This window comes from Sinocyclocheilus grahami, unplaced genomic scaffold (genome assembly GCF_001515645.1).
Source record: "Sinocyclocheilus grahami isolate Dianchi unplaced genomic scaffold, SAMN03320097.WGS_v1.1 scaffold621.1, whole genome shotgun sequence".
NCBI lineage: Eukaryota > Metazoa > Chordata > Actinopteri > Cypriniformes > Cyprinidae > Sinocyclocheilus > Sinocyclocheilus grahami.
Window position 1 is genome coordinate 376,638 of NW_015505800.1, and position 25,910 is coordinate 402,547.

Sequence of the window (25,910 nt, forward strand, 5' to 3'; positions counted from 1 at the left end):
GTAAGGAGAGGATCACACATAACACGTTTTTGTGCTTAAAAACACAATAGTATCCAACTGCAGAGGACAACTGCGGTGCTGATGAATGGAAAAGAGGGCCGTTTTAGAGTGAAAAGCACAATACATCTATCAAAGACATCCAAATAACACACATTTACATAGAAAGACTATAAAAAAGCAGCAGAGCAAACTGTAAACAGCCTGGAATAATAACATCATGTCTGTCAGAACTTTATGATTGACCCAAAGCAGGCTTCTTCCGTCAGCGGCCAGACCTTATATGGAGTCATTCCAGTAATCTTATTTTTTGTTCACAGATAGCATGGTACTGGTTATTTACTGGTAATGTTACAACGGTATTTCTGAAAAAGTCCTGTTCACACATTATCTCTAAAAGGTAATTTACCGGTAAAGATAGCATGTGTAAAAGGGGTTATATTCTGCCCAAAGGAAACTCAGCGGCCAGACCTTATATGGAGTCATTCCAGTAATCTTATTTTTTGTTCACAGATAGCATGGTACTGGTTATTTACTGGTAATGTTACAACGGTATTTCTGAAAAAGTCCTGTTCACACATTATCTCTAAAAGGTAATTTACCGGTAAAGATAGCATGTGTAAAAGGGGTTATATTCTGCCCAAAGGAAACTACTCTTCACTCACACAGCCATCTTCTTCTGGACCTACTCCATGCTAATTACACACATACCCCCGGTTTCACAGCCTAGTCCCAGACTAAAATGCATGTCTGGGCTGTTTTAACTGAAAGAAATTTGATTTGTCTCAAGATGCACACCAGTAATGGTTTTTTTTCTAAGGCATCTTTATAAAAAAAGCTACTTCGATGTCCTAATTGAACTATGGCTTAATCCTAACTTAATCTAAACCCTGTCTGAAACCAGGCCACAGAGAATTAAGGCTGAAGTTTTCTCATTAGATGAACAAAAAGCGTTGCTTAGTATTTACAACCACACTGAAATATCTGGTGTTTCAGGCACTGTTAATATTTTGTCTCCTGCCTGTGTTTGCTGGGTCTGTCTGAACTACACAAAGTGTTTCACAGATCTCTCTCATGGGTATATTTCAGTTAAACAGGAAGCTGTGTTATAGCCCTTCCAGGATGGTACAAAGCAGCCCATTGTCTGAGTTTTCCTTTTTTCAGCAAGGAAAACAGATGAGAATCTGCAGCGCTTTGATAGCCCACCTAATATTAAGCAAGACTGATCTTTGATAATCACCTAACTATGATCCCAACTGGCAGAAGTTAAGTCCATGGTGTATCAGAGAACACTGGAGCGCTGATTAACACCGGGGTAAAAACTTACTGCCCTTGACCTGCCTCAGTTCCCTGGAAAACAAAAAAGGGCCATTTGTTTTTTGGTTAAATTAGGTTAGTATAATAATTTAATTCTGGGATATAAAAGACACATTCTAGGAATAGGGTACAAAACAGGGCCTGAAAGTCTTAAAAATGAAGTCATTTTCTTTTTCAACAAACTATACAAAGGCAGAGCACAGTAATTTCAAAATGGGGTAAAAATCAATTTTGAGCTCAAGATTTTTTATGTAGATAATTTTCATTACTAAAACATCTAATTGCCAGATTTCCAGTGTCCTACCTATAATTAATTTGGCTGGACAAATAAAAATCTTTAAAGTAATTTTTCTCAGTTCCACACTAGTGAGTTAAGGTCTTTTGCATTTGTAGGGCAGAATGGTGTTCTGGATTTTTACTGAGACCATTCACGCAGCACTAAAATACCAGTAAACTCTGTGATGTCAGTTATCGGAACTTATGCAGCGTTTTTTTTTATTCATTAGCTCGGATGAGGAGAAGCGCTTAAGTTTAGCTATCTATCCAATTTGATCATTCGTTACTTCTGCATGACATGAGTAAGGAGAGGATCACACATAACACGTTTTTGTGCTTAAAAACACAATAGTATCCAACTGCAGAGGACAACTGCGGTGCTGATGAATGGAAAAGAGGGCCGTTTTAGAGTGAAAAGCACAATACATCTATCAAAGACATCCAAATAACACACATTTACATAGAAAGACTATAAAAAAGCAGCAGAGCAAACTGTAAACAGCCTGGAATAATAACATCATGTCTGTCAGAACTTTATGATTGACCCAAAGCAGGCTTCTTCCGTCAGCGGCCAGACCTTATATGGAGTCATTCCAGTAATCTTATTTTTTGTTCACAGATAGCATGGTACTGGTTATTTACTGGTAATGTTACAACGGTATTTCTGAAAAAGTCCTGTTCACACATTATCTCTAAAAGGTAATTTACCGGTAAAGATAGCATGTGTAAAAGGGGTTATATTCTGCCCAAAGGAAACAGAAATAGTCAACACATAACAATACTCTTCACTCACACAGCCATCTTCTTCTGGACCTACTCCATGCTAATTACACACATACCCCCGGTTTCACAGCCTAGTCCCAGACTAAAATGCATGTCTGGGCTGTTTTAACTGAAAGAAATTTGATTTGTCTCAAGATGCACACCAGTAATGTTTTTTTTTCTAAGGCATCTTTATAAAAAAAGCTACTTCGATGTCCTAATTGAACTATGGCTTAATCCTAACTTAATCTAAACCCTGTCTGAAACCAGGCCACAGAGAATTAAGGCTGAAGTTTTCTCATTAGATGAACAAAAAGCGTTGCTTAGTATTTACAACCACACTGAAATATCTGGTGTTTCAGGCACTGTTAATATTTTGTCTCCTGCCTGTGTTTGCTGGGTCTGTCTGAACTACACAAAGTGTTTCACAGATCTCTCTCATGGGTATATTTCAGTTAAACAGGAAGCTGTGTTATAGCCCTTCCAGGATGGTACAAAGCAGCCCATTGTCTGAGTTTTCCTTTTTTCAGCAAGGAAAACAGATGAGAATCTGCAGCGCTTTGATAGCCTGCTTAATATTAAGCAAGACTGATCTCTGATAATCTAATAATTTAGGGTACAAAATAGGGCCTGAAATTCTTAAAAAATTAAGTAATTTGTTTTTCTTTTTCAACAAACTGTCAGTAAAAGAATGCACTTAAGCCTCAGAAAATGTTCTTCTGTTATTAAAATTAAATAAATAAATAAAAAACACAAAATACACAATACCAATTCAACAGATTACGTCAAAACAATGACGTATTGGGTGTCGGATATACTTGAGAAGGTCAAGAACTCTGAAGTGGCACAGCCAAAATCATAATTTTTCAATTTCACATTGGCAGAACAAATGAGAAGCTTTAGAGGAGATAATGGTTGTTCTGGTTATTTCAACCCAAAACTTTCTGCAGATGTCTGCATTGCAGTGCTGGTAATGAGTGATAATTGAATTTGTGTGTGTTTATCCCACGAGCAACATAATAATTCTCGATTATGAATGCCAAATAAATAATTTTTCATTTGACATAGATTTTGTTTTTTACTCTGCCATTCTCTGGCATGCAGGAATCAAAGCACTTGCATGTGTGTGTGAGAGAACATGAGCAAAGCAAACATAAAATGTATGTTTTGTAAATCCCAGAACATTAAAAACATCTGTGCTGCATTCTGCATTACATTTGTTTGGCTAAAATGATTTCTGTTCTCTGTTTATTTTTACTGTGTATATGATAGTGTACTTAAAAGTGATGAGTTTTTATCTTTGTGGTCATGAAAGTGAAACATACACAATGATAAGAGCAGAGGCCAAAACTGATGCTCAGCAAGTCCAAAGTAAGAGTCAAAGTAAGTCTTTCTGAAATTACACAATGTCCTAAATCACTGTAGCTGTTTGTGACACGCTCAAATGTGCTCTCCAATCACAAGCGAAGTACAGACCTGCAGTAAACAGAATATTACACTAATTTGGATGCAACCCACTTGGAAATCTGGATTTTGGCAGTTCCAATTCACACGCAGTACAGAAAGCACAGAAAGCCAATGGGAAAAGAGTATGAGTAAGTGGTTTGGAGCGCTATGTTACCAATACATCAATATATCTTTTGAGGTAAGTATTGTTTATTCCAGTTCTCCTACAATTGTAAATTCATGCAATGAGAGTATTGCTAGTCACTGTGCGGAAAAGAAGGCCAGTGTTTATTTTTCGGCTGGTTGATGTATGTTATAGATTTTTCTCTGGGCTTTGGCCAGCGTTCTGCTTTACTGTTGATTTAGAGTAACTAAAGAAAGAAGCTCCGATAGTCAGACAGGATTCCAGCAACCCCTGCTGAGAATGTGGATTCACTTCTGTAGCATTTACTGGACAGGGTTTCACATATCTTAGCAAAGTTGGAGTACATCCAACTCCATGTCGAAAACAACACACAAAAAGTTAAATATAGGCTATATATAGTGATATAATATATAGTGAATCTGGTTTTAATGGGTATTTCTAAGTTCCCCTTGTGAACTTTGGTCAATTTAGGTACCACTTTATATTTGGTGTTTTTAACTACTATGTACTTATGTCAAAATAAAAAATTAAATAAATGAATGAATGAAAGTTAGGTACAACTATTGTGTTCATGGTAAATTGCAAAACACTTTTGCTGCTATTGAGGTGGGATACGGGTAAGGCTAGGGACAGTTTTGGTGCTACAGTTAGGTTTAAGAGTGGGTTAAGGCGTAGGGTAGGGACGACAGTGTAATTATAGATGTAACTACAGAAATGAATTACAGATGTAATTACAGGAAGGCATTTTTTAAATGTAAGTCCAATATAAAAACAGGTTTGTACACATTGTATCAAATGATTCCTTTAAATGTAAGCACAGAGTAGTTAAAGACACTTAATATAAAGGGAGTCCTGCTTTTAGTTTTTAAAATAATTTTATTTAGTAATAACGGTAACACTTTACAATAAGGTTCATTAGTTAACATTAGTTAACTACTTTAGTTAACATGAACTAAGCATGAACAATACTTCTACAGCATTTATTAATCTTAGTTCATGTTCATTTCAACATTTATTTATGCATTATTAAAATCAAAAGTTGTGCTTGTTAACATTAGTTAATGCACTGTGAATTAACATGAACTAACAATGAACAACTGTATTTTCAATAACTAACATTAACAAAGATTAATAAATACTGTAATAAATGTGTTGTTCATTGTTTGTTCATGTTAGTTAATACATTAACTAACATTAACTAATGGAACCTTATTGTAACGTGTTACCGTAATAACATTAAACAAAGGTGAAGTTGAGGTGGCAGAGGGATATCAGAAGAACAGTGTGAAGTGAGCAGCTATTTACTATATATACACATTGGCAGGATGAGATAAACATAATTCTTACAAACAATCATTCCAAACTCCATTAAAAAGTGGATTCAGAATATTTTAAAGAAAGGTTTGTACATAATTCCATTTAAGTATTAATAAATTATTAATTAATTAATTTCATAAACTAATAAAATAATATCTTCCAGAGTTTCCAAACAACAGTTTGGGGGCAATAAATGACACACAAACTCTTTTTAGTTCAGCGTTCTAAAGGCGATGCTTAAAAATAAATTCGACACAGCTTTCTTACGTAAAATAAAATTTCAATTTAAAAGCTTTTGAAATGTACAAATTAGACAGGACAGTGAGAGAAGAGCAGCCAACAGCCAGGATGCACCTCATGACATTTCTGCAGCAAGGTAAGCAGTATCATATTGGTAGTCTTGAAGCTGTATCACTGCATTCATTTCTCATTAATGCCAGAGCCGAACTCTGGAGCACTCTCAAAGCACATAATGTGCTTCATGAGCTGACGACACACCAGACTTCTGTCAGACCATAACACTGCCAAGGTATGTGCTGCTTGTCCAAGCTTTGCTTACCCTTCCCCAAGTCCTTATTTCTGTAAACATTCACCTCGCTCTATTAAAAATCATTACGGCTCTCTGCTAATGGAAACTGTTTCACATTCCAAATAAGGAGAAAGGAGGTAGAATGTGTGCTACAACCCTCGTTTAATGAGCGGCTCTTGCTATTGAGGTTTCAATGAGTCTTTTATTCCCACCTTGGCTGCTGGATACTGGTGTGTAAAAAAAAAATTCCTGTCTCATTAAAGTGTCTCTTTGTGGCCTAAACATTTGCTCTCTGAAGTAATGTGACGCCATCAAAATTTCATGTACTGTAGCAATCCAATACCCCACCAAACAGCAGTGAACAATTTTAACATCCAAATCCGGGGGTGTAAAATATTAAAAGTAGAAAAACATGAAGAGTAATGACCAAAAACCAGAGTAATAAAGCAGACCCAAAGCCTAGAAATACTGTTTAAGTAAATAATTTAAGTAAACTTCCATTTAACAAATTTAAATTGATTTACATGTAATAAAATATCTTTGTGAAAAAAAAAACAAGAATTGTGTTGCATTGTGTTGATTTTAATGAACTAATTTGCATTTAGCTAGTAGCCACGCAGATCTTAGCTGGTGAAGCTAGTCAAACTGCACTGACCTTCTGATGAAACTTATAAAGCAATTAGGCTATCTGCTTACAAGAACACATTGTTTTAGACCTCACTATGCAAACTGCACCTATGGCAATGCTGAGAACTGAGTCTTCAAATGCCTATAAATGATCTCAGATGAAACAGACATGCTCCATGTGCACCAATTTACAATATGTTTCATTGTTTTCGGTAAACATTCAGGCCAGAGACAAAAACCTTCTTCATTGTATCTAATTGGTTCTTGTGGAAAAATCCTACTTAAAAGCACATCTGTATGTCTGGAGAAGATTCAAAACAAAGCAACAGTAATTCTGGATGCACTTGAATGGGATCAGAAGCCTCTTTGTCTAAACGATGAACATCCTAATGCTGGACTGATGTAAACGATCTCAGCTACAGAAATGAGACAAACCACCTTTTCCTCTACTTTTTGTTTTTTTTTCTTCTCATGGAAAGCAGATTTCAACACTCATAACAGAGGACTGAAGCTGTATGGGACATCTGGAGTCCTGATGTGCTTTTGCAAAAATCGTGTAGCCGCTAATCATTAACGTCAGAGAAGGATCAGCTGTAACTCTTTTAAAATCATGACTGTTATTCACTGATAATCTTGCCCTCCAGTGAGTTGTTAGCAGCTGCGACCGGATCGAGTCAAGCAAGTTGAACTCGAGAACCAGATCAGCCCAATTTGTGAATGAATCATTCAGACCATTTTTGTGAACCGCATCAACTGATTCATTGAAAAGACTCACGATTACTCCTCTCACACATCAGGGACTAAGTTTGGTTATTTACTGTATTTTTCTGATTTTTCTGCAACACTATTAACCTTGGTAAATTGTCACAGGTTTGAAAGTGAGTCATTTATTATGTGCATATGTTTAAACGAGGTCAAAAAAGAAGCAAATCATATTTACCTGTGGCTTTCTCAGGGTTACTGCACATGAAACAGAGCCAGCCACCCTCCTCTTCACTGTAGCTGAACAGGTCAAAGAAACGAACCTCCTCCAGATACATCTGCAAACTGTCCACATCCTGAGAATGAATACAGAGAAGGAGTGAGGAAATTTAGCAGATGAAGCTATTCCACAGCACTGAAGATGACGCACAATAGAAAGAGTCATTAGCTACCAGCTCACATGGCCGATCTGCTCCAAAACCCAGACCGTGCAATTATGCTTCCTTCAAAAATACCTCATTTTGGCTGTATTCTAAGACAGCAACACATGTAACCTTTACAAAGTATGCTAGAATGCAAGTTAAGTGAGAAAAAAAAATCTTCCAAGATCTAACGATTAGTCTAAAACAATGCTTATTATAAGTATACTTAATACTATACTTACTTTTACTATTTCACTCAATAGTTATGTGTGCTTTATGCTGTTTGTTGAATACAGAGAAGGAGTGAGGAAATTTAGCCGATGAAGCTATTCCACAGCACTGAAGATGACGCACAATAGAAAGAGTCATTAGCTACCAGCTCACATGGCCGATCTGCTCCAAAACCCAGACCGTGCAATTATGCTTCCTTCAAAAATACCTCATTTTTGCCGTATTCTAAGACAGCAACACATGTAACCTTTACAAAGTATGCTAGAATGCAAGTTAAGTGAGAAAAAAAAATCTTCCAAGATCTAAAGATTAGTCTAAAACAATGCTTATTATAAGTATACTTAATACTATACTTACTTTTACTATTTCACTCAATAGTTATGTGTGCTTTATGCTGTTTGTTTGTTTATTTATTTATTTGTAATGTTGTTAGCTTAGAAAAATGTTCATGCCAATCTACTGGAATTAACTGTAACACATTTATTGGAATAACATAGACATCATTGAAATATGTGTCCTGAGACATCAAACTTCTTTCTGTTATATCTTGAGATTCTGTAATCACCAAAATAGAAAGACAGAAGCACACAATTGTTTGCTTTGAGGTGCTCCCTGTCTGTCAGTTACTGAGTGTACGGGTTTGCTGAGATATCTATGCAGGCCAACATTTTGGCAAAGTCCAGCTGAAGTTAGCAAAGTGGCTAATATTTATGACAGAAGGGCTACCTTGTGAATGTAAACAGTAACAGCAAGGCAGCTTGTTAAGTTTTGGAACAGGGCTAACTCATTCACTACATTGATTTAAAGGGGTCATATGATGCGATTTCAATGTTTCCTTTCTCTTTGGAGTGTTACAAGCTCTTGGTGCATAAAGAAGATGTGTAAAGTTGCAAAGACTAAAGTCTCAAATCCAAAGATATGCTTTATAAAAGTTAAGAGTCAGCCATACCTACCTAAAATGGCTCGTTCTAACACGCCCCCACATACCTACGTCACTATCTGGGAAGATTTGCATAACGCCACCCAAATGTTCACGCAAAGAAAGAAGGCGTAACTTTTATTCTCGCTGTAGTATTGTTGCCGCCACCGCCATGTCGTGAAGGCGCTTTGTGCTTCGTTGTGAAAGCGAAACTACTTTGTTTGGCCTTCCAAAAGAGGACGATATCTGCTTCGTCATGCCATCATGGCTTTCACCGTGGACGAAGCGGAGTCCAGCCCGGGGTCGTCACATGTGGTTGCCGCAGGCATCACAGTATGGTAAGGGACATAACATTTCCGTCACACGCTTGAGAAATTCGGCCAATCACAACGCACTGGATAGCTGGCCAATCAGAGCACACCTCGCTTTTTCAGACCGATGGGCTTTGTAAAAATCTACGCGTTTCAGAAAGGTGGGGTATAGAGGAGAAACAATAATGTACAGTATGTGGAAATAATGTGCTTTTTTTTACCTTAAACCACATAAACACATTTCATTACACCAAATACACAAAATAATGTTCTTTTTAGCAGCATCACATGACCCCTTTAAATGTGAAGATTTACATTGTGGAGAGATTCTTGACACCAGGAAAGTAGTAAACCACAAGCTAGCTTTGAGAGAGTTGTGATAAATTGTAGTTAGCCACTTAAGGCTACGAGTTTTCAAGATGAATGGAGTCTCATTAGTCTTTAAGTGGAAGAGACTTTTGATTTAGTTATCTGTCTCAAGTCTTTGCGGAAGGTCGTCAATGGACTGAAACAGCTGCGTAATGACAATATGGGATTTACTTACGTATTATAGAGTCAACAGCACAGCTAGACACCAATGAACAATGAGAGTCAACATCTAAATGTGCTTACTGAATAGAATTTCCAGTGGATGTGAGGGTGTGCGGCCTTTAGCAAGAGCAATCTGCCAAAATGAAGACAGCCAATGGATTTTTTTTTTTTTTTACAGATATCAAAATAAGTGAAGTGACTTATACTGAGCTGAGGTATTCTGGAAATGGACAATCACAAACATCACACAGAAGAGTTGGAAGAAAAACAATATTTTTTCGGAAGTCCTTTCCAAGAAATTACAATCACTGGCTTGTGCATTGCCTCCACCCTTAAAGGGATAGTTCACCCAAAAATGAAAATTCTGACATCAGTTACTCACACTCATGTCGTTCCAAACCCATATGAAATTCATTCATCTTTGAAACATATTATAGAGTCAACAGCACAGCTAGACACCAATGAACAATGAGAGTCAACATCTAAATGTGCTTACTGAATAGAATTTCCAGTGGATGTGAGGGTGTGCGGCCTTTAGCAAGAGCAATCTGCCAAAATGAAGACAGCCAATGGATTTTTTTTTTTTTTTACAGATATCAAAATAAGTGAAGTGACTATTATACTGAGCTGAGGTATTCTGGAAATGGACAATCACAAACATCACACAGAAGAGTTGGAAGAAAAACTATATTTTTTCGGAAGTCCTTTCCAAGAAATTACAATCACTGGCTTGTGCATTGCCTCCACCCTTAAAGGGATAGTTCACCCAAAAATGAAAATTCTGACATCAGTTACTCACACTCATGTCGTTCCAAACCCATATGAAATTCATTCATCTTTGAAACACAGATGAAGATATTTTTAATGAAACCTGACAGATCTCTGTGCAAGAACCAAAAAAGGCTTGCATTATGCAAGTATGGTTGAGCTGCCGTTGACCATATTTGATGTACGTTGATCATTGTTTATATGTGAATTAAAGTTAAAATTAAATGTGCTTATCAAATAAAGTGACCATGTCTTTCCAGAAGACTTCATAAGGATTACTTTTACGATGACTTTATGAAATATTGTTTGAATGGACTTTCAGTGGAGGGACAGAAACCTCTCAGGTTTCATAAAAAACATCTCTAAATATCGTCATCATTCCAAAGATGAATGAATGTCTTATGGGTTTCATACAACATGAGGGTGAGAAATTGGGGTTAATAAAACTACTTGTATCACACAAAGCTATGCATAAAATCCTTCTGTGGAAAATAAAAGATATTTTGAGAAAAAAAAATCCCTACAAAGAAAGTCAATGATAAACAAAACCAACATTCTTCAAAATGTATTTTGTGTTCTGCAGATGAGTCGTGCATGATGAGTGAGTGTTTTTGGGTGAACTATCCCTTTAAGATTATAAAGCTTCATACAAAGTCATACAAAGCATTTTTTTTTAAAAATCTTTATTTAATTATTCAGAGCTTGGGGGAACTATTCCATTAAGAGGGTCTGATTTTCTACTTTCTGTATTACACAAAGTTTCACTTCAAGCGAATAAAACCAGGTCATCAGTCATTCCAGCTTTTTCAGGCATGAGGCTCAGAGAGATGAAAGAGTTTTCACCGTCTCCTTCAGCATGGCAGCGCATTACTTAGATTAAGGTGGGGGACACAGTAAAGCCAACTTCCCCAGACAATAGACCGACACCAAATTTGTTAGAGAAGAAATTGCTTCAAGAAACCCGTTTCAAATTTCAGTTGAGTGGTCAAGACGACAACTAAAGCCCAAACAACTTCCATTAGATCTACATGATACAAGTTGTTCAGAGCTAAGAGTAATCCGACACAAGGGGTAGACAAGAGTTTAATTTTCACCTTTCCTGTGAGTGATCACAATCGAGAGCTTTTATTTCTCCAAGTTCAGAGAAGAGGGAGATGAAAGACCATCCATCATACATCTTATATTTAAATTTCTCTTCATGCTTGCCTGTAGATAGATGCATGTCATTATCGAACCCCCGCGGACAGCCTCTCTGGCTAAGAACAGTCCAGTCATCTTACTAGTGCTCTGCCTTCACTTATTTCATGCCAACTAAATCAGTGTAAGAATTGAGCAAGAAATGTAATGTGCATTTGATTATTTGTGACAGGAAAACCTTTTTACATAGCACAAATGGTATTTGATGTATTTTTTTTACAGATGAGTCAAGTACATAGGTCTAAATGAGGGCCATGTGTGTGTGTGTACATGTTTTCACATGTGGAGTTCAGTAGGGGGTATTTGTGCTGTGGTTTATGTTTCTTATTAAAAGCTGGGCTCAAAAAATCTGAGCTGGAGAGGATTTGCCCAAATCATTCACTCTAAGGTAGTGGTCTTGATCTGGTTGTTAACCCAAAATTAGGTTGCAGGTGTCAGGGTTCTGTCATTTAGTTTGGGCTTATTCTTAGTTTAGTGACTAAGAACTCATATATCATCTTGTCTTTGTGTGCAGCTTCAAGTTTGCTCATGCCGTGCACTCGCTCGTCCTTGTGGTGTGTGCGGAGCGTGGTGTATGGATCTCAACACTTCTGTCTTGTTTGGTTCAGTGTCTAGGCCCCGATATACTTCAAGTGAAATCGAAGAACGAACTGATGTGATGTCATTTCGAACAAAATCCGGCCAAAAACGAAGTTTGTTTTGGGAGTTCGAAATGGCTTGCCAAAGCAAACTTTCCGGAAAAGTTCGTTCCGGCCTTCGTACTTACATTGGTCCATGACAATTACGTCATAGGAGGTGTGCGCTGAGGCTCCGCCTTCTTTCACACAGAACTCTTCTCTGGGTTCCTTTCGTCTGTCGAGTCCTTGGAGGTGAGATGTCCGCGGGTAAAAACATGAACACAGTGGAGAGCTGCTTTATAGTAGCAAATTAAGTTCTGCTTCTAATGAAATGAGACACTGACAGTGTTTTCATGTTTAATATTGCTGATTGCTTTTAAGCAATATATTGAATAAAGTGGCATGTAAATACACGTGACGTGACTTTACAGGAGTGCTAATTTACAGAGCTTTCACAAACATACCCATGTTGCTATGATCAGATTATTATAAAAAATATTCTTGCTGTTTTCTCCATTTATGTTTTGTTTATTTTGTTACTGAGAGGAAAGCGCGCCGCACATATTTACATATTTACATAAACGTTGCTTTCATCAGAGTGGGCAGCGTCGGGATGTTCGATAACAGTATACCACTGCTCACGTATTTCGAACTTCGTTTTACCGATAAACGAAGAACGAAAAATAACTTTGTTCTGAGTATATCGGGGCCTTTAGAGTAGAGGTCTTCACGGGTCCACTTGGATCCGAAAACCCGAGGTCCGACCCAAGCGGGTTCGGGTCCAAAACTTCGACGAGTACCTTGGACACGGGTCGGATTTTTCGTTATTAGCGGCCTCGGGTCTCGGGTAATTTAAAATAAACATGCTTTTTCCAAATAGACCCAATTAGACCCAAATTCTTTTAAACTATCCCGAATGCGTAGCCTACTTTCACTTTCGTGTTAAGTGAGGAACGCAGATAGACAAGGAGCGTAGGCTACGTTTGTAACCTCGCACACAGAAATCATCTTATAGGTATGAGATCCATCACGAAAATCCAATCGCTTCACTATGCTGCCTGTTCATATAGGGCTTTTCTTTTTTGTGTGCAGAAGCCTTTCGCCGGAGATCAGGTTGCAGACAACACTAGCGAATCCATTAATTATTAGGCTATCGATTTTTTTTTTTTCAAACTGTCACGTTTATTTTTCAAATCCACTGGTCACAATAGAAAGCCGAGCTCAGACATTATTTGTATCCATCAGGCAGGCCCTAATATAAAGTAGCCTAATAATAAATTGAATAAATGTTAAATAAATCAAAGTATGGAGAAGCGGCCAAATCAGATTTTTCCTGACTGACTGCGGGGCAGCAGGCTGTACACACGTCAATGCCATTTACATTCGGGTCCAGTCGGTTTAGAAATTAAATGCTGTCAGGTCGGGTCGGACTCGGGTCTAATTTCATCAGGTCTGTCTCGGGTCGGGTTTTTCTTTAAAAAAAATTAATTTATGCACGTCGGGTTCGGGTAAGAAGTGATTCGGGTCGGGTACAGATTTCAGGACCCGAGAAGACCTCTACTTTAGAGTCCCAACATTCATGCTTCATGTCCACCTCACCTGACTCCCCCATAGGTGGTTGAGTTTACTGCAGCTTTCCCAGAGTTGGGCAACTCTGCGCCACCACCTCCCCTTCCCAAACTGAGGAAGAGGAGGGCTCCCTTTGCTTAAAAATTCCTGGAGGTCCCAAATCCAGTGGTCCCGAGTCCAGTGCTTCTGGAGGTCCCAAGTCTGGTGGTTCTGTTGCCAGTTGCATAAAATACTTAGACTAGTCCTACAAATTAGTCATCGATTTTTTTTTAAAGACTGGCTATAAATCAAAATCGGTTCCATAAAAACGCAGACTGGTCTAATTTGAATCCAAAAAATACAACCCATTACCCCTTGTTAACTGCTTGTTGTTCAGGCTAGTTCTTAAGACAAAGTCTTAACATAGAGACTAAGTTTATGCAACTGGCCACTGAACATGAAGGCCATCCCAGAGCTGCCCATTTTCCCTTTCATTCCGGAATCTGCTCTAGCCCTGGTCATTATCTGGGGTCCCTGATCTTCCTGAGCATCCCTGGTCTGTCCCTCCGGCTCCACCCTGGGTATCCGCTGGGGTTCCTGACCCACCGGAGTCCCCCTGGTCAGTTCCTCCAGCTCTGCCCTTGTCATCTACCGGGCCTCCTGACCCGCTGGAGCCCCCTGGTCGGTTCCTCCGGCTCCGCTCTGTCCAGGATCCCCAACCTGTTGGAGCCCTGCCTGTGCACCCTCTCGTCTTTGTGGTGCATTATGTTTGTGAAGCATGGTATCTGGATCTCCCATTTGATTTGGTTTTGGTTCATTATCATACTGCATGTTTTGTTTTTATTGTAAGCACACGGGTTGAGTGTTCATTCCCTCACTGTGTGTACTTGTCAGGCCTTGTGTTTTTGTCAAGCACCTGGCTTTTATTGGCCGGGTGCTCGTGTTGTCATGTTTGGTGCAGCACACGGATTGTGTGGCTTTTCATTGGTCACGTGCTTTCATATTGTCATGTTTTGTGTGAGCACATGACTTATGCCATATGTTCTCTAATCTATTGTCTTAACCCCGCCCTTCTAGTTTATCCCACCTGTCCTCCCCTCATTAACATCATCTAAGAGAAGAGAGTGGATGCTGAGTTGTTATTTTATTCTCGCATGTTCTTTATACAGAATATAATTTCTATTCATTTCCTACTGAATTATGTGATCTGAAGAGCACTTTGTTTTCTTCCACATGCATGAGTGTTGAGTCAGAGCGCGTTCACTCTAGATTTGTTAATCATCATGTGATCATATCTCTGCCCTCTGTCTCTCTCTCTCTCTCTCCCCCCCTCTCCTACCTCTAAACCTGTCCCTCTCCCTAGGTCCCGGGGGAATCTCCCACTGCGAGCGCAGCCCCGGTGGAGGGGCGGTCCGGCGCCAGAGTCCGCGGGATTGTGGCCCCTCTCCATGGGGGCGGGGCCGGCCAGCTCGAGCTCCTCGGGGTTTAACGTTCCTCTGCTCTCTCCAGGCCAATTGCTTGATTCACTTCCCCCCACCAGGGCGGCGGGGAGGTCTGGGCCGGCCTGTTGGCGTTGCGGGGACCCAGGGCACTTTATTGATCGGTGTCCGGTGATGGAGGTGACTGATCCGGGTCATGGATGCCCCACAGGCTGCCCCCGGTCCAGCTGGCCTGTATCAAATACCTGTGAGTATTAAGGGGGGTAACTATTGGGCTTTGGTGGATTCAGGATGTAACTAGACCTCGATCCATCAAAGCCTAAAGCCTAATTCAGCCGGTAGCATTGGATAAGAGCTGCGTGGTTCAGGTGCGGTGCGTACACGGGGATGTGGTGAGGTATCCTATAGTGCTCCTAGCTATCCAGTTCCGGGGTCAAAAGCATAACGTGGAGGTCGCAGTTAACCCACCTCAGGCATCCGCTAATTCTAGGAACCAATAGGCCAGCTTTTAATCACTTATTGGGGTATTTGTGTGCGGATGTCTCTTGGGGAAAGGAGAAGCGAGGAGGGGAGGCGGCCGTGCAGGCAGGGGAGGCGGTACCGCGACCGCCTGAGCCTGCGACAGGGGAACCGAGCACAGCCGGGAGGCTAATCCTCCCGGAGCGTGATGATTTTCCCCTGGAGCAGTCTCGGGATGAGACGCTGAAAAATGCGTTTGAACAGGTCTGCTCCATCGACGGACAGCCCCCCCAGCCGGCACGGCCCCCTTCTTATCCCTATTTTGCTATTTTAAAAGATAGGTTGTATCGAGTGACCCAAGATGCTCAGACAAAACAGGGTACAACCCAGTTGTTAGTTCCTAAAAGCCGTCGGGAAATGCTTTTCCAGGCGGCTCATTGTAATCCTATGGCAGTACATTTGGGACAGGCAGCAACTTTGAACTGGCCCGATTCTTTTGGTCGGGCATTCACGAGAATGTGGGCAGGTGTTGCGTGGCTTGTCGTGAATGTCAGTTAGTGAATCCCCCGGCCTCCCCAAAAGCGCCGTTGCGCCCTCTTCCGCTTATGCAGGTGCCCTTAGAGAGAATTGGTATGGACCTCATCGGGCCATTAGAACGGTCGGCACGGGGCCATCGCTTTGTATTAGTCCTCGTGGATTATGCAACGCGATACCCTGAGGCAGTGGCACTCCGCAGCATTTCCGCAAAAAGTGTGGCGGAGGCCCTGTTTCGTGTAATCTCCCGAGTGGGAATCCCGAAGGAGATTCTCACTGACCAAGGCACGCCGTTTGTCACGTACAATACGCAAGCTTTACGAGTTATTGGGCATTAAATCGGTCCGCAACAGCGTCTATCACCCACAAACAGATGGTCTGGTGGAACGATTTAATTGCACGTTGAAGACCATGATTCGGAAGTTCGTTCACGAAGACACCAAAAATTGGCATAAATGGCTGGAACCCCTATTATTCGCTGTGCGCGAGGTCCCGCAAGCCTCCACAGGGTTTTCCCCCTTTGAGCTCCTTTTTGGGTGCCAGCCCCGTGGGGTTTTGGATGTCCTGAGAGAGGCTTGGGAGGAGGGACCTTCGGATAGCAAAAACTAAATTCAGCATGTGCTGGACCTGACAACAAAACTCCACACATTGGGGCAGCTCTCTATGGAGAATTTGTTCCCAGGACAAGCAGAGCCGGCTGTATAATCGGGGAACCAGCGTACGCAATTTTGCACCGGGAGATAAAGTGCTTGTATTACTCCCTACCTCTAGCTCTAAATTACTCGCCAAGTGGCAAGGACCCTTTGAGGTCACACGGCGGGTGGGCGATCTTAATTATGAGGTTATTTGATCGGACAGGAGTGGGGCACGTCAAATTTACCATCTTAACCTCCTTAAAAAGTGGAGCGAGGTGGAACCTGTGATGCTGGCGATGGCAGTGAGTGGAGAGGAAGATCTCGGGCCAGAGGTGACCAATAAGATCCAATCTCTCGCTCGGGCCCCAGGGGGGGGATCCCCTCTCGCCCTCCCAGCTCACTGATGTAGCAAGATTGCAAGCCGAGTTTGCAGATGCGTTCTCACGCCTGCCCGGTCGAACGAATCTCATCCAGCACCATATTGAGACGGAGCCGGGCGTGGTGGTACGCAGTCGGCCGTATCGGTTGCCGGAACACAAAAAGAAAGTGGTTCAGGCAGGATTAGAGGCGATGTTAGAGATGGGAGTAGTAGAAGAATCCCACAGCGATTGGGCGAGCCCGATAGTTTTGGTACCCAAAACGGATGGCTCGGTTCGGTTCTGTGTGGATTATCGCAAGGTGAATGCGGTGTCGAAATTCGATGCCTATCCAATGCCGCGGGTTGACGAGTTGCTGGATCAGCTGGGCGCAGCTCGCTTTTATTCGACACTGGACTTAACCAAGGGATATTGGCAGATCACCTTATCGCCCTTATCCAAAGAAAAGACAGCCTTCACGACGCCATTTGGATTACACCCTTACCCTTCCTTTCGGGTTGTTCGGGGCTCCGGCCACTTTTCAGCGGCTCATGGACAGAATCCTCCGCCCGCATGCCGCAGCGAAGTCTGCAGCGGGAGAGAGGGACGGGTGACGAGCGGTGAGTAAGTAGGTCAAGTGCAAAATGATGAACACCTGTGTCTGATTGCAGTAATTAGCCTGCAGAGACCGGATAAAAGGCAGACTGGAGAACGTGGTAGGGAGAGACTGGGACTCGTAGCCATCCCTTAGCTGGAGGAGGAGAACCGAATGAACTGAGTTTATGCCCTGGGCAGACTGAGGACGCGCTGACTGCGCCCGTTTGTGTTTTGTTGAACTTTAAGCAAAGAAATAAAAGAGCCACGAGTCTCCAAACCGCCTACCTGAGTCACTTCCTTCTTCCCACTACGAACTTTGTTACACTGGTTTAAAGTGAGTTTTGCTCAAAAACAATAATCACATAAATTTTGAAGTGTAGCTTGATGCTAATTGTATCTCTAATCATATTTTAAGATGTATTTTTGTAAGCATTATAGATAGTTTGTGATTCTGGTGTAGAACCAAACTTTATTTATCTTAATTTAATGCTGTATATTGAGCAGCAGACGATGTTAAAGTCATATATGAGATACATACATGAGGGAAAATGCATTGTTGGTCGGCGCCACATAACGTGCAGGTGTGAATTAGCAGAAGGCGATCAATCCTAACCCTAACCCTAATGCCTTTTCGCATTGCTCTCAGTGTGAAACAGCCTTAATGTTGCTGTGTTGCCGGGTCATGTCCTGTCCTGCCTCGTTGCGGATCCAGTGTTTTTGTTCTTATTTTTTTACTTTACTTTTGAATTAATAAAAAGCCCATTGCACCCTGCACTTCAGTCATTAAAACACTCCTTGAGTCCAAACCCAACCATGAAAGCAGGTCTGTTCGGCTAAGGGTTAGGGTAATAGTAATAATTTCAATAATTAATTTTGAGGACTGTGTTACATTTGAACAATAAAGACGTCTGGTTAAACACTTGTCTAAGGCAAAATCTCAGCCTTGGCTGTTTGTCATGGTTGGATAAATGCTTATAACAGAGACGTTTACATCAGGAACAGACATCTGTATCCGTATAAATATATATTAGATTGTAGACAGACCATGTGCTGGTGACGTATTTGCACATGTAGACTTTCAAAGATTCTCTGAAAATCCCACAATCAGAAGAACAATTGACAAATTGAGTATAAATGGTAGTTAAAGCTGATGTGTGTCATTGTTTGGATGGTAAAATACTTTTGCCTATCTCAGTTTAATATGCAGTGACAACTTTAAGTAGCCATTTCTTAGGTTGATTTCCCACAAGAGTGTAAACACTGTGTCTCTGTAATGCTATAAAAAATCTCTATATATGAGCGGCTTAGTATGTCAACTTCTGGCTCCACCAATGGCATGACTGCTTACATAAATGACACCGTACAGCAACATCATTCAGATGGCCAGCTGGAAAGTGTGTGGTTCACTTATAACATTTTGTGAACTCAAAGCATTTCATTTTCACATAAGTCTGAATATATTTAGCTGCTGCAAACTACAATATCAAATGGATGATGCATAACAACATTAGCACGCAATTTGTACAGAAGTGCAAATTAAGCCATGTCACCAGGACAAGATGAAATGGACCCAACACATATCAGGTTTATTATTTTAGCCATTTTTTAATATATATATTTAATTTATATCTCAATATTTAAAATCTTTTTTTTTTGTTTAATCAGAGGAACTATCATTTTGACCAAATAGGATTGTAGCAAGTTACATACAAATGTTTAGATCACCATTTTTGCACTGCAATTTTAAACAGAGATCATATTAAAACATCCTAAACCCATAAGACTATCTTGACAAATTAAAGTATTTTTAATGAAACTTAAGAGATTTATGTTCTTCCACTGAAAGACCATTACAACAAAATATTGACATTTCAAAAATGAATGAACACACAAATTGTCACAATTCGCTGGGGGAGGAACGATGGAGATGCAGAGAAACGTTCAACAGTCTTTAATACTTGAATCACAAGGGTTAATTCACAACAGGAACTCGGGAAACACACGACATCCAACAAGTAGACCAGACAAACACAAACTGAACAGACTGGGACTTTTAAACACAGGTTAATCAGGGGAACACAGGTGCATGAAATGAGTCAATTAACTGGGACACGGAACACATGGGGAGGGAAAACACAACAAAACCAGTCCAGGGGCGTGACATTACTCCCGGAAGGCGCGTCCCGTGCCGTAACAATTCCACCAGGGAGGGGGGAGCGGGCTGACAGAGTCCAGGGCGGTGATGAAGGAGGAAAGAGCCAGGGAGGAAACAGGAGGGGCCCGGAGCAGGAGGAGCCCAGCTGGACCCAGGCCACAGCCATAATGTCGACCCACGTTGGAGCTGACAAAGGGAAGAGCCATGGCCACCGACTCCAGGGGGCCGACCAACACCGGCGGAGCAGGTGGTGGAGGAGCCCGAGGCAGAGACGGAGAGCCAACGAGCCAGGGGATGCCACAAGCCGGAGCGACTGATGACCAAGGTGGAGCTGGCAGGAGGAAGGAGCAACGGAGCTGGTGGGATGGAGCGACGAGGTGCAGCCGGAGGAGCGGGCTTTCAGGGCTCAGGAGCGGGAGCCCCCTCTGGGCTGGACACGAGTACCGGAGCCCTCTCCGGGCAGGATGTGGGAACCGCAGCCCACTCAGGGCTGGATGTGGGAACAGGGGTAACAGAGGGCTCCGAAGAAGGAGGGAGTAGAGGGAGCAGGTCAGCCTCCCAGTCAATTAAGTTATTTTCCGCCTCTCCTCTCTCCAGGTCGATCATAAGCTCACCCTCAGCCGTGGTGCAGGGGGCGGAGCTCCACTCTGCGGCTTTCGCACCTGCTCGGATGGACTGGGCACTTCATCCTGGCGATCCTCCACTCAGTCGCTCTGTACTGCGCTGGCTCGTTGATCGCAGAGGGAACTGGCTCTTCGTCCTCAGTGGGTTCATGCTTGCGCTCCGCGCAGCGGGGAGATGGTGGGCTGGGCTCTGGAGTCCACTCCACAAAGGCGGCGAAACTCGCTCGAGGGCCTTCCTCGGACGACAGCGCTCTGTACACCGAGTTTAGGCTCGCATCATAGAACGCACAGAGCGCATCATCTGTGTAGCTGGAGAGGTTGGCAAGCACCAGGAACAGTTTGGTGTGGCCCTCGAGCGATCTCTCCCCCTGCTCCAGCAGGAGGAGGAGGTATTCAGGACGGGTGAAGGGATCCATACACGGAACACAACAGAAAAAAAAGACACAGAGGGGAAAAAGGACGAAATCAAAAACGAAGGGTAGACACTCGGAGGTAACTGTTTTGGTCTGGTCTGATTGCCCTGTGTCTTTTAAACACAGGGCAACCATGGGAACACAGGTGCATGAAATTAGTCAATTAACTGGGACACGGAACACATGGGGAGGGAAAACACAACAAAACCAGTCCAGGGGCATGACACAAATGTGCTTGCTTCACATGCAAGAATCAATTAGGTTTGTTCTAGTGTCTCAATGGTTGAGCTACCATCAACAATATTTGATGTGCTCCATGTTTATGTGCATTAATAAATGTGCATTTTATGTGTTTATGTGCATTTTTCTGTCTTGAGAACTCTCTGAGAGTTTAGCATGGTAATATACATGACAGTGTCAATGTGTTTGGTCTTGGCAGAATAGATTTGCTACGGTGCTGCTTCTGCAGCAGAGCAAGTACCGAGACTTGTTACTGCCAATACATCCACAGACATGCTGCTGTGAGCATGTAAGAAATACTGCTGCTGCACATATAACATATATGAAATAACCCCCATATATAACATACATGAAATTACCCCATAGCAGGTGGAGCTGGGGAAGTGGAGGGTTTCTGAAGTTACAGCAAGCACTAGCCAAGTATTTGAGTGTTGAGCAGCAAGCTCAATGGCTGCTGATATGAAAAGTAACCAATCAGCTGTGTCATGTGAATAATGATGTGATTATATCAGATTGGGTTAGAACCTATCCATATAGAGTTTCATTACAGAACTTTGTATATATGTGAATAAAATCCTAAATCATTTAAAGTGATAGTATCTCTTCAAAGAGCTTAATCATAGGGGTCATATGATGCAATTTCAAATGGTCCTTTCTCTTTGGAGTGTTACAAGCTGTTCGTGCATAGATAAGATCCCTAAAGTTGCAAAGACTAAAGTCTCAAACGCAAAGAGATATTCTTTATAAAAGTTAAGACTTGTCCACGCCCTTCTAAAACGCCTTGTTTAAACACTCCCCCACATGTCTACGTCACTGTATGGGAAGATTTGCATAACACCGCCCAAATGTTCACGCAAAGAAAGAAAGCTTAACTTTTATTCTCGCTGTAGTATTGTTGTTGCCGCCGCCATGTCGTAGAGTCCCTGTGTGTTTCGTTGTGAAAGCGAAACTACTTTGTTTGGCCTTCCAAAAGAGGATGATATCCGCTTCGTCATGCCTAGAGCTGATCCGTGCTGGTCGCTGAGGAAATACATCAACTTCGCGCTGTGGATCGCCGAATCGGCTTTCACCGTGGACGAAGTGGAGTCCAGCCCGAGGTCCTCACGTGTGGTTGCCGCAAGCCCGCCGGCCGATCCTCACTCAAGCCCACCGGCCTCCGCTCACTCAAGCCCGCCGTGTGTGACGCGTACACCTCGCTTTTCAGAACGATGAGCTTTGTAAAAATCGACGCGTTTCAGAAAGGCGGGGCATAGAGGAGCAACAATAATGTACAGTATGTGGAAAATAATGTGTTTTTTTAACCTTAAACCGCATAAACACATTGCATTACACCAAATACACAACATAATGTTCTTTTTAGCAACGTCATATGACCCACTTTCAATGAAGGAACAGAAATCTTTGTTCAGTCATTCATAAAACAAGAATGGATCATAAAATTAGTTTAATGACATGCCTTTAACTAATACAAAATTTGAACTATTAAGAAGTCACGTAATCATTCACAAACGCTTTCACAAACTCAATCTGTAAACTGATGACTCAAGATGACTTGAGTGACACACAGGAAATGATGAGTCAGTCCAGTGAATCACAGAGAAATATAACACATTGAGGGTGGTTGGATAATTATCAGAGAGGTCCCCGACAGTGTTTAACATGCCTGGAAGTTAATTTTCACTTTTTTATTCTAATCCAAAATGTTGGGCAATCCGGACCGGCAGACTGCCAGTGTTGGGAAACAGAGCTGAACAATGGGACTACGCTATTCTAGTATGTCAAAAGAAACACGTCAACACCAACCTTGACTCTCAAAACCCCAGTGAACATGTGCGCCGAAAACGCTAAGCCCCAGATGTGCAAAAGTGTCAGGGGAGGGCAGCCAAAACCATGGGGCCTACAACATGCTAGCTAACATGTCATCATTATCCTGTGGAGACCGGAAAAGTAATAGAGGTCCTTCTGTTTGTAATGGATACTTTTGCAACACTCTTCCCAGTGTCCTTTTATAGAGCCTCAGTCTGCCTAACACACACAACACATGCACATATGCACTCACACAGGGATGGTAATAGGATCCCATCCACCAGTCAGTAAAACACAGTGATGTGAGTCAAAGGGGCTTTTCTATATTCTCTAAACAATTTCCATTATTTACTATTATTTCAGTGTGATCTATCATTAGCAAAGTGACTTATAATGCCTTCAAGATGCTGTGTGGTGAAAATTCCACTAAGACCTCCTGCAATTTTATTTTTGTCTACTTATTTTTTTTTTCTAAGTAGAGAGAAAAAAATCTAATAGTTGCAAAGGCATATTGCTGATGAGTTTAACTCTCTTTCTAAAGCCTGTGTGGCATATGACCCGGTGCCTTCTAGCATTTAATCTAATTTCCACTGTCCACTCTGATCCACTAAAACGGGTTTAAACATGATTTTTGTGACCAGTCCTCCCACCTATTAAAGCTGGCGTTACACTAACAGACTCAAATTCTTGGTGTCACATTGACCTTAAAGAATGGAAACAAACTGATAAAACAAATGATTCTGTTGTGTATTTGGGGAACTTTCCTCATTATGAACAGTACAGTTAGCACTCAAACTCAAACATGATCATATTACTTCCTGGTTCTTGGCTCATGAGTTGGACATGACTGAACACTGGACTGAGTGAGTAGTCCAGGCATTTTAACAGAATTTACAAATGATTCATTCATTAAAATTAAAAATGTACACCCATGGCCTGTCTACAGTACATGCCAGAAATTTGTCTTTGTTCCCTGAGCATGCAGAGTTTTTTTTTAAAAGCTTGGAAAGCTTCAAGGACTTTAAGCTACAGGCTTTACTGTGTTTGTTTATCCTTGACAGATTTTTTTATATATATGAATGGGATGGGGTTTTTTATTCTCTTGTTTTTTGTTATTTTTGTTATTCTTAATTTTTGCAAAAATTATCAATTCAATTCAAATTCCAACCTTGTTCAAACACCGTCGAATACAATGCACAATGTTAAAGTACAATGCTACAGTAAAAAACTGCTAATTTGATTAACAGTAAGATCCCTAACGGTATACAGAGCTAGCTGACTAAAATACGCAGATTTTCAAAGTGAAAAAGAACACGCCATCTTATAATTAACAATGAAAAAACGTAAATTGACATTCCCGGATTCCCTATGTGACACTTCACGTTTGATGGTTTTTGATAATTATGTTTCTTCTTATTTTTTAGTACTTTGTAATATTAACATTATGTGAGTTAATAAAATATTTGTGCTCAATCCATAAAGCTAAATATGTTACTACTATATTTTTAATACTATATTTGTAATATCAGCTGCTCTTTTTTACTGTTAATTTCACAGATTTTTTTTTTCACAATGTAGTATTATGTAATTCTGTCATTACATATTGAGATGCATCAAAACTGACTGTTACATTATAGCCAGTTTGCGATTTTCTTTAAATCTTCTTTTATTTTTAACTTGTATAAATGAGGGGCTAGTTTCACATTTTCCCCCTAAAGTCAAACTCCGTATAGACTCAAACCTTAAAGTCTTAACCAAAAAACAAAAAAAAACCAACATTTCCATCATTACTAGCCAAGAAAAAAAGACACCTTTTGCAATGCCCCAATACATGGACATTTGTCTCACTATATGGGGTTGCATATGCCTACAGTATGTCTACAAACTCATCCAGTTTTTTATGATATAAACTTTTCAATGCTGGTAAAAGCTGTCTCTTTAAACGTAGGCCAGACAGCAAATCAAAGGAAATGTCAGGGGTTAGGGCATCATTTGGGGGATGTTTACGAGTGCATTCAAGATGGGTTTGCTAGAGTCCTGCCTCGTATTTTTGCATGTGCACATGTGCCCAACATAAACAGATACCATATGTGTTACGTGCACACAAAGTTCTTCACTGGACGATAAAGATTTAGAAATGGCAGGAAGAAAAGGAAGAGAGCATAAAGACACAAAAGACACCAGCTGTACTATGTAATTATTCCAGAGTTGACATTTACAATGTTTGATAAGATCATCCGAGCACTTGGATTCACATGGCACCATAAAGAGGAAATGACCTAACGTAAACAACCCCGTCTCAGCATGACCTCTGACCCGTCACAGTTTCCATGACATGGCTGTTTTCCACCATGGATGTGGTTGTAACGGAGGGCATATGTTGGGCTCTGCGATGTTAAATATCTACACTGTTAAAAATACAGTTTGCAAACTAGTGTTTTTGGAGTAATGCCATAGAAGAACTATTTTTTTGGCTTCTTCAAAAAACCTTTCAGAAAACAGTTCTTAAAAGGACCATTTTTTTCTTAGTGTGAAGAACATTTTAATTATCTAATGTACCTTTTGTGCAATGAAAAGGTTCCATGAATGTTAAAAGTTATTCATGGAACCATAAATGCCAATAAAAAACTTTATTTTTAAGAGTGTACTTTAGTGTAGGTCTTTCTTTATTGATCTCCACAGAAAACTTTGACTTGTACGACAAGATTGCTGTTAAAGGAACACTCCACTATTTTTGAAAATAGGCTCATTTTCATCAAAAGTGCTACCGCCAGACCCGGAGATCGGCTGAATGGATTCGAAAACGGTAAAACTCAACTGTTTAACTCTAGGGGAGTTGGAAAATGAGCCTATTTTCAAAAATAGTGGAGTGTTCCTTTAACACATGCATAAATAGTTTCCACTGTGATAACCCATACATTCTCCTCAAAGGCATAATTGTAATCCTTGATCAGGATCAGACATACATTTCCTATCCTGCTGGGCCACTTC

At 41.0% G+C, this 25,910-nt stretch overlaps 1 protein-coding gene across 2 annotated transcripts in view; it reads right to left on the reverse strand.

Moving 5' to 3' along the window:
• veph1 (ventricular zone expressed PH domain-containing 1) overlaps positions 1-25,910 on the reverse strand; it is a 110,450-nt gene that overhangs the window by 9,466 nt on the left and 75,074 nt on the right. For both annotated transcript variants that reach the window (XM_016241391.1, XM_016241390.1), the window contains one exon: positions 7,357-7,474. In XM_016241391.1, the coding sequence (XP_016096877.1) occupies positions 7,357-7,474 (118 nt within the window). The remainder of the gene's footprint in view (positions 1-7,356; positions 7,475-25,910) is intronic.